Below are 9318 nucleotides of genomic sequence, written 5' to 3'. Positions count from 1 at the left end.
CAACTAGCTGGGATTACAGGCATGTGCCGCCATGCCTGGCTAATTTTGTATTTTTAGTAGAGTCGGGGTTTTTGTCATCCTGGCCAGGCTGGTCTCGAACTCCTGATCTCAGGTGATCCACCTGCCTCAGCCTCCCAAAGTGCTGGGATTACAGGTGTGAGCCACCGTGGCCGGCTCCATCCATATTTCGTAAATATGTTAAAGCCCGTTCAAAATCTTTTCCATTTCAAATGGTATCAAAGTCCTTGCAAATCTCAACTGAGATACCTCATCAATGATTCAATGAGTACCGGGGGTTAGAGGTATATGAAAACATGAGACACTCATACTGTACTTCCCCAGTTACAAAACCCCGTTGGGATCACACCCGCTCTTCTTGCCCTCTTTATGGTGACACTGACGTGAGGTGCAGATCTTTAGGTGCTAAAGGGCAACTAGACTTGCCGATGGAGGGGTCTGGGGAAAATGAAGGGCAACCTGCATTGCGTTTTCAAGGCTATGTAACTTCAGTAGCAGCTGCATGGCCATATGAAACCAAGGCTACTAGGAGAGGGGCATGGCACGACCAGTCCTGGTGTGACGGGAGTGGCACATTTGGTTAAGTGTTGGTTCAATGATTTAGACTCAAGGAGATACTCTGAATGCTACAAACTGCATCCACTCTGCCCTACAGCACAAAGGCAGGCCACGTTTATTACTGAACTCTTAGGCAGTCACCACATCATTTGAGAAGCCAGAACAGTGCCTAAGAAGGGTCAAGATTCCTTGCTGTTCATAGAGACAGATGATATCTGTCCCAGAAATTTGTCTTCTCAGAAGCACTGTCACAGAGGGCTTCCTTCCATCAGTTGTTCCAGGGGGCAGTGATGGAGAATACTGAGATGAAGAGGAGCGTCACACACCCAGTGGCTGAGAGTGGCAGGTGCTGCACCTGATGAGAAAGGCCACGTGGGTAGATCTGGGGCACCTGCTTGATGCCTTCCTGGATAGACCAGGGAGAGAGCAGCTGGCCAGTGCCAGTGCCAGGCCACTTGTGTAGCCATGGCCTCACCTGCTTTCTTGGTTCCACTGTGGCCCTGTGAAGGCTGTGATCATACCCCAGTTCTTTACATTCTGGTGGATAAAGTGAGATTCTAATACTCCTGCCTTTCAGTACTGGGAGCTTTCTACATGGTTTATGGGCACTGCAATAAACAGAACTGAGGTAACTGACCACAAACGACCACCACTTACTATCTAACCCCTCTCTGGCCAGCCTGGCGATCAGGAAGCATCTCAGTAAGAGGTTTATGAGCAGAGTCCATTTAAACCTCGATAAGAAACACGCCAGTTTCCTCTCACAGGAGAGGGATTGTTTCACAGCAGGGAAAAGGGGAGCTGGAGATCTGACAGTATCAGTTAACGGGACAGTCAAGGGCTGGTGGTGGGAAGTTCCTGGACTGATGGGGCTGTGCTGACTCTGCAGACTTTAAATTCTCGGAGCAAGTGGGGAAGGAGAGGAGAAAATGCAAAACAAAAACAACGAGTCCAGCAACTTTTTTTTTTTTTTTGACGGAGTCTCGCTCTGTCGTCCAGACTGGAGTGAGTGGCGCGATCTCAGCTCACTGCAAGCTCCGCCTCCCAGGTTCACGCCATTCTCCGGCCTGAGTCCAGTAACTCTTATCAGGAGATGTGAGTGTCTGCTGGGCTCTGGGGTAGAGATGGTCAAAGAACTAGATTTGGGTTAAGTGGTTTATTTCACCATGGTCTCGATCTCCTGACCTTGTGATCCGCCCGCCTCGGCCTCCCAAAGTGCTGGGATTACAGGCGTGAGCCACCGCGCCCAGCCTGAGTCACCGCGCCCGGCCTGAGTCCAGCAACTCTTATCAGGAGATGTGAGTGTCTGCTGGGCTCTGGGGTAGAGATGGTCAAAGAACTAGATTTGGGTTAAGTGGTTTACTTCCTCATGCCCAATTATTTACGACTCTGTTGTCTACGCTTGGGAAAATGTCCTTAACAATGCCAATACCTTCAACTGGATTTGCAGTCTTGGGGTCAGCTTTCTGATTTGCAACATGAAGCTGGCTGAATTCTACAAGGTACATGCAGATGTCAGCAAATGGCCACCCACAAGAAGATACTCAGAGCCCTCTAAGGGCAACAACAAACAGCCAAAATCCAGAATCATCAAATGGAATCCTACAGGCAAGTGTGTGACTGAGCCCCCTAAACTCATGAATTCCATTAGGGAACTTTTCTAGAAAACATACCTTAAGATCGGGGAGGGGAAGGACATGCTATTTACTGCTTCGACTTCAGCTGGTATGTCTCACAGAATCCACTGCACCTCTCCCTTACTGAGAAGTGGCCTTTTTAAGGATGGATGACTTGCACACAGTAGGCATTTCATAAATATTCTCTGAATGAAATAATCGAGGAAGGAATGTGTGTAGGACAAGAAACCTTCATTTATGCCAGAAGAAGGTTCCAGGCAATGCATGAGGCTGAGGTTCTGAGAGGATGAGTCTAGGGCAAAGCTAGCAGGCTGAGTGAGGGACCAAAACTTCAGCAGCCACTGGGCTGCAGGAGCTCGGGATGTGGGTGCTGGGAAGGCAGGCAGCCTCCTGGAGGTGTTCAGGGGAAAGCAGCCCAACCCCGAGGCACGGGCATCTGCTATGGGGCAAAGCTGCAGGTGGGGACAACAGGGCCTCGTATGTCACCTTTGTATGTTCTCTTTTTAATTTTTTGTAGAGACAGGGTCTCGCTATGTTGCCCTGGATGGTGCTCTTTCAACCTCACATGTTCTCCTTCAGTTAGAGACATTTGATCTAATTGTATGATAAGGTCAATAGTCTCTAACAGGAGAGACTGGTTGAGAACACCTCACACCATCTTCTTGTTAACTGGCCGAGGAGCAGAGTAAGGAAGGCTGGGACAGACAGTCAGGGCTGGGTGAAGACTCAGACCTTGGGGGACGAGTGCTCCCAAGCCATCGTGAGGCCTGCTCACAGCTCCCCGGTATAAAGCATCTCATGTGGAAAGCAAGCAGAAGAGACAGTGAAAAGAAGAGTCGATTTTCTCTTCCCTTCCCCCTTCTCTTTTTCTCATCTTTTTGAGATTGTTTTTTACCCTTTTAGGAGAAAGCACCTATTGTGATATTAGAACACTCAGCTCTCTGGTCCACTGGAGGCATCCTCTCAGCCCGTTGGACTACAAGCACATTCCTGGTTTCATTCTCACGTCAGAGGACAGGAGATGAGAGGCTCCTCTGCTCCATGGCCCTCTGTCAGGGCCGAGCCACCAGCTTCCACAGTCACTGTTGACGACCAGGTGGCAGTTCTTCAGAGACATTCACCTTTTATCTACCCTGGACATCAGGAAGGTTAGTGTAGAGACCACATCCAAAGCAGGAAGGCAGAGAAAGATGGCAGATGTAGAGACGGTGCTGGAATCACACTTCTTCAAGTGAGCAAGACGGGATGAAGTTTGTAGTGTTTGGTGCCAAGAAGGTTCCGGGCGCCTGTTCCTTGTAGTTCTCCTTCTTGCCTCCTGGGCTGACTACCTCAGGCTTCCCCACAAAGCAGGGTCAAGAGGACTCTTCCAGGGCGTTGACCACTTGCTCTAGGATGTCAGGACAATGGTCTGCTATCTGCTGAAGAATGGCGTTGGCAAACTCCTGCAGTTCTGCATTGTCCCGTTCACCTTTCTCTAGCTCATCCTGAAGCTGAAAGGGAAAGGAGAGACGGATGTCAGATACAACAATCTCACTTGCACTAAGAATTATGTTTCATCAATACATGACAAAAAAGGCACTTTCTATGTGAAGTCTCTCTGCATCAAAATTAACCATAAGAAAAGTGTAAAAGTAAGTATCGAATGTGTCTTCATGAAAGTGAGGCCCAAAAAGTCACTGGTTCTAGGCCCGAAGCTGATTATTTTTGCAGAGCTGTGGCTTCAGCCCTGGCCTCTCACTCTAAACAGAATGTTCTCTCTACCAAGTCACAGGCTCACAAACCTGCGTGAGAGTGGGAGAGACGGGCATGGTGATCTCAGATAGGATCTCAACCTTGTGGAGTGACCTTTGCCCTGAGGGAACTTATAATTTAAAGGACTTCTCCATGTGCCGTGGGTCACTTTCATTCGGTACATTAGCCTGCCCCACCTGAGGCCTGCTGATTTAGCTGAAGAGATTACTCTGAGAAACACAAGATAATCCCTTTGCTTAGAAGTAAGTATATTTCTAACTTCCTGTTGTTTTTAACAACCTCTTTCCCGTTCCTTCAAGCGTTTTCACCAACATTTATTGAGCGCTACTCTGTGCTCGGTGCTGAAAGCTGAAGGGATTCGGTCCTTGTCCTAAAGACCCATTTAGGTGAACGGAGACAAGCACGTAAACAGATAAACGACCACCCAGCAGAGTGAGGCCACAGCTGAGGCTCGAGCATGTGCTGTGGCAGCCCGAAGAGTGACTGTCTCACCCCGGAGGAATACGAGGAAACGCTACGAAAGACGCACGGGGTCTGGATCTTGAGAGCTGACGAGAGTCTGTCTGGGAGATCAAAGACAGAGGCTTAGGGCAAAAGAACAAAGGCTGATGCGTGGAGCTAGGACAGGCCTGGCCCAGATCTTGCATAAAGGGAAGCCTCAGGATGGCAGGAATGTAAGGCACAGGGAGTGGGTGGAGAATGACAGGAAATGGAGCTGAAAACACACGCGGGCCGGACCGAGCATGGGAAGTGAGGGAGTTCCAGTGTCATCTGCTTAAAAACCAAACCCAAACCCAAACCACAGAAAAGGAAGTCCACGGACTTTTAAACGGTACAGACACGAGCATCTTCACTTCCTCAGACTGAGCAGAAGGAGTCGTCCACCAAGGGCAGCCCCTGCGCCCAGCCCAGGTCGGGGTTAGGCGGGGCTGAGCGAGGGAGGGTCGGGGACGTGGAAAGGAACACACGGGTCTGAGCATCTTCAAAGGCAGGACTAAAAGGAGGAGGTGTTAAGTGAGGGAGAACCGGAGAATCATTTCTGACAGTTCTAGCTGGGGATATTGGACAAACAAGACCGAAAATATAGGAGGCAGAGCAGGTTTTAGGAAAGAAAGGAGGAAAATTAAAAATGGCGTATAAAGTGTAGGTAAGAACACAGGCTCTGGAGTTAGGCTGCCTGGGTCTCAAGGCCAGTTCTGCCACTGCGTTATCTGATCTTGACTTGTCCGAGTCTCAGTTTCCTCATCTGTGAAACGAGGCAATAATAACCATGTCAGGCCAATGTCTTCAAGTCTAATTTTCTTTTTTTTTTTTTTTTTGAGACGGAGTCTCGCTCTGTCGCCCAGGCTGGAGTGCAGTGGTGCGATCTCGGCTCACTGCAAGCTCCGCCTCCAGGGTTTACACCATTCTCCTGCCTCAGCCTCCTGAGTAGCTGGGACTACAGGCGCCCGTCACCTCGCCCGGCTAGTTTTTTTGTATTTTTTTAGTAGAGACGGGGTTTCACCTTGTCTGCCAGGATAGTCTCGATCTCCTGACCTCATGATCCGCCCGTCTCGGCCTCCCAAAGTGCTGGGATTACAGGCTTGAGCCACCGCGCCCGGCCTTCAAGTTTAATTTTCTGGAGAGATGGGAATCTATGTTGCCTACGCTTGTCTTGAATGCCTGGGCTCAAGTAATCCTCCTGCCTCTGCCTCCGCCTCCCAAAGTGCTGAGATTACACAAGGGAGCTCCTGTGCCCTACCTTATACGGCTGTTTTAAGGATTTAATGAGACAGTCATATAAAGTGCAGTGTAATGCCTAACAAATAGAAAATGCCTGACAAATATGAGGTGTTCTGTTATTAAATGGATAAGATCACCCAGCAAGAGCATATAGATTAAAAAGCAAAAAGGTAGCTAGGTACAGTGGTGCATGCCTGTAATCCCAGCTACTTGGGAGGCTGAGGGTGCGGGAATCGTTTGAGCCCAGGAGTTTGAGTCCAGCCTGGGCAACACAGTGAGACCCCATCTATCTTTCTTTTGTTTCTCTCTGTTTTCTTTTTTTTTTTTTTGAGATGGAGTCTCGCTCTGTCGCCTAGGCTGGAGTGCAGTGGTGCAATCTCAGCTCACTGCAACCTCTGCCTCCTGAGTTCACGCCATTCTCCTGTCTCAGCCTCCCGAGTATCTGGGACTACAGGCGCCCGCAACCTCGCCCGGCTAATTTTTTATATTTTTAGTAGAGACGGGGTTTCACTGTGTTAGCCAGGATGGTCTTGATCTCCTGACCTCGTGATCTGCCAGCCTCGAACTCCCAAAGTGCTGGGATTACTTTCTTTCTCTCTTTCCTTTCCTTTCTTTCTTTTTCTTTCCTTCTTTCCTCCCTTCCTCCCTCCTTCCCTCTCCCTACTTCTCTCTCTCTCTATTAATTTGAGACAGGGTCTCCCTCGGTTGTCCAGGCTAGAGTGCAATGGTTTGATCAGGCTTGCTGTGGCCTCGACCTCCTGAGCTCCTGTGATCCTCCTGCTGCAGCCTCTCAAGTAGCTGGCATTACAGATGTGTACCACCATGCCTGGCTAATTTTTGTATTTCTTTTTTCTTTTCTTTTTTTTTTTTTTTTAGAAGTAGGGTCTAACTATGTTGCCCAGGCTGGTCTTGAACCCCTGGCCTCAAGTGACCCTCCTGCCTTGGCCTCCCAAAATGTTGAGATTACAGGTGTAAGCCACCACACCCAGCTGAGATTCCATCTTAAAACGAGCAAAAAAAAAAAATCTGGATGCTTGGCACCATAAGACAGGGCAAGAAAAAAAGAAAAGAAAAGAAAAAAAGAATCCAGATGCTCTGAGTCAAGAATTAGCACAGTGCTTCTTAAATATATCAGAGTTAATAATAGACCTAGCAATCTTTCTGCTAAATGGTGACTAAAACACCAGGACACTGAGGGGCCAGATTTAGACGACATTGCCTTGATGTATCTCAAGCTCTGGCTGTGCCACATGAATAAGAATAATAGGGAAAGCTTGGGGGCTGGGTACCTTGTAAATACAGCTGCACAGAAAACACCCCAGAAATGCTGCTAAGTGAAAAGGCTACAAATTTAGTCTCAGCAGAACTGACACCAACCAAGCTACAGAAGAGGTTGTGGGGTGGTGTTGCTTCAGTAGCTCGAGTCCAGCTTGATCCTTCCCAGGAATATTCCAGAGAATTCTACTTTATATTCTGAGCCAGGTATCTCTTCTTCACTCTCTACAAGTCACTTATTTATTTCCCATGAAATAGTCTTTATTCCAGCCGGGCACGGTGGCTCACGCCTGTAATTCCAGCACTTTGGGAGGCAGAGGCCAGTGGATCACTTGAGGTCAGGAGTTCGAGACCAGGCTGGCCAACATGGTGAAACCCCGTCTCTACTAAAAATACAAAAATTAGCCGGGCGTGGTGGCGGGCACCTGTAGTCCCAGCTACTTGGGAGGCTGTGGCAGGAGAATTGCTTGAACCCGGGAAGCAGAGGTTGCAGTGAGCCGAGATTGCGCCACTGTACTCCAGTCTTGGCGACAGAGCGAGACTCTATCTCAAAAATAAAATAAAATAAAATAAAATAAAATAAAATAAGATAAAATAAAGTAAAGTAAAAAGTGCTTCACAAATACTGTAAAAACTTTGGAAAATAAAGAAAAAAAACAAGAAAAAAATCACTCAGAATATTACCATCATCTAGAGATAACCACTGCTATATATTTTATCATGCCTTATTCGAGGCTTTATTTATGTCTGCATTTGTGTGTATAATACATTTCCAACAAATCCTAAAGGTTCTTTTTGGAATTTGATAATGGATTCTAACATTTATCCTGAAGTATAAACATAGAGAAGAGTCAAGAAAACATTTTAAAGAAAGAAGAGTGATATTAAGACTTGCTTTACCAAATAAAACATGCTATAAAAGTATAATAATTAGAAGAGTATTGGGTTGATACCATTAAATGAGTGGGATTTAGGATATGACCACGAGGCATACGAAGTCAATGAACTGTACTGGGTCAACTGGGCCCATTTATGGTTGTATTCTTGCTTATACCATACAGCAACATAAATTCCAAACTGGTTAAAGATGTATATTTAAAACCTATGCTGTGAAAATACTGAGAGTAAACTTAAGAGCATATTTTTTATAATCTTGGGATGGGAGACAGAAAAGTATTTTTAGCTTTACTTTGGGGAGGACGGTGAGTCCTTTTAAACTCAGAAGTCATAAAGGAATAAAAGGGCAAGTTGGACTATTTAGAAATTTAAAATGTCTATAGAGACAGAAGAGCTATAAATTTAATTAAAGTACAAACAATGGCTTGAAAAACATAATAAATACAAAACAAAAAGACAAAGGATTGACATCAGTGTATTATGAAGTGGTACCATAAGCCTAAAAGCCTATAACCTAGTAGAAAAACAGGCAGAGAATATGAACAAAAACTCACAGAAGAAATATAAATGGCTAACAAGCACAAAAATAATACCCAAGTTCATTAATAATTAACTATGGCCAGACACAGTGGCTCACGCCTGTAATCCCAGCACTTTAGGAGGCCAAAGTGGGCAGATCACGAGGTCAGGAGTTTAAGACCAGCCTGGCCAATATGGTGAAACTCTGTCTCTACTAAAAATACAGAAATTAGCTGGGTGTGGTGGCGGGTGCCTATAATCCCAGCTACTTGGGTGGCAGAGGCAGAAGAATTGCTTGAATCCAGGAGGTGGAGGTTGCAGTGGGCCAAGATCACGCCACTGCACTCCAGCCTGGGTGACAAAGTGAGACTCTGTCTCAAAAAAAAAAAAGAAATATTGACCAGGTGTGGGGACTCACACCTGTAATCCCAGCACTTTGGGAGGCTGAGGCAGGCAGATCACTTGAGCCCAGGAGATCAAGACCAGCCTGGGCGACATAGAGAGATCCCATCTCTACAAAAAATTAAAACGAAAAAATTGGTCAGGTATGGTTGTGCGTGCCTGTAGTTCTCGCCACTCTGGGGCTGAGGTAGGAGGAACTCTTGAGCCCAGGAGGTTGAGGCTGCAATGAGCTATATGATTGTATTGCCACACTCTAGCCTGGACAACACAGTGAGACCCTGTCTCAAAAAAAGAACAAGAAGACCCAGCGCGGTGGCTCATGCCTGTAATCCCAGCACTTTGGGAGGCTGAGGCGGGCGGATCACGAGGTCAGGAGTTCAAGACCAGCCTGATCAGCATGGGGAAACCCCATCTCTACTAAAAAAAATATAAAAAATTAGCTGGGCGTGGTGGCAGGCACCTGTAATCCCAGCTACTCAGGAGGCTGAGGCAGGAGAATTGCTTGAACCCGGGAGGCGGAGCTTGCAGTGAGCCAAGA

General features: G+C 47.1%; 1 protein-coding gene across 1 annotated transcript in view; it reads right to left on the bottom strand.

Annotated features, from left to right (window-relative positions):
- Positions 1 to 2727: 2727 nt before the first annotated feature.
- The window catches only part of ERC1 (ELKS/RAB6-interacting/CAST family member 1), a 580149-nt gene continuing 573558 nt past the window's right edge, over positions 2728 to 9318 (bottom strand). Inside the window, exon 20 of the mRNA XM_011931005.1 lies at positions 2728 to 3703. Coding sequence (XP_011786395.1) covers positions 3566 to 3703 — 138 coding nt within the window. The 3' untranslated portion in view covers positions 2728 to 3565. The remainder of the gene's footprint in view (positions 3704 to 9318) is intronic.

Source organism: Colobus angolensis, unplaced genomic scaffold, assembly GCF_000951035.1.
Source record: "Colobus angolensis palliatus isolate OR3802 unplaced genomic scaffold, Cang.pa_1.0 Scaffold89, whole genome shotgun sequence".
Classification (NCBI taxonomy): Eukaryota; Metazoa; Chordata; class Mammalia; order Primates; family Cercopithecidae; genus Colobus; species Colobus angolensis.
Note: the sequence above shows the minus strand (reverse complement) of the source record. Positions and strands in the feature narration are given on the sequence as shown.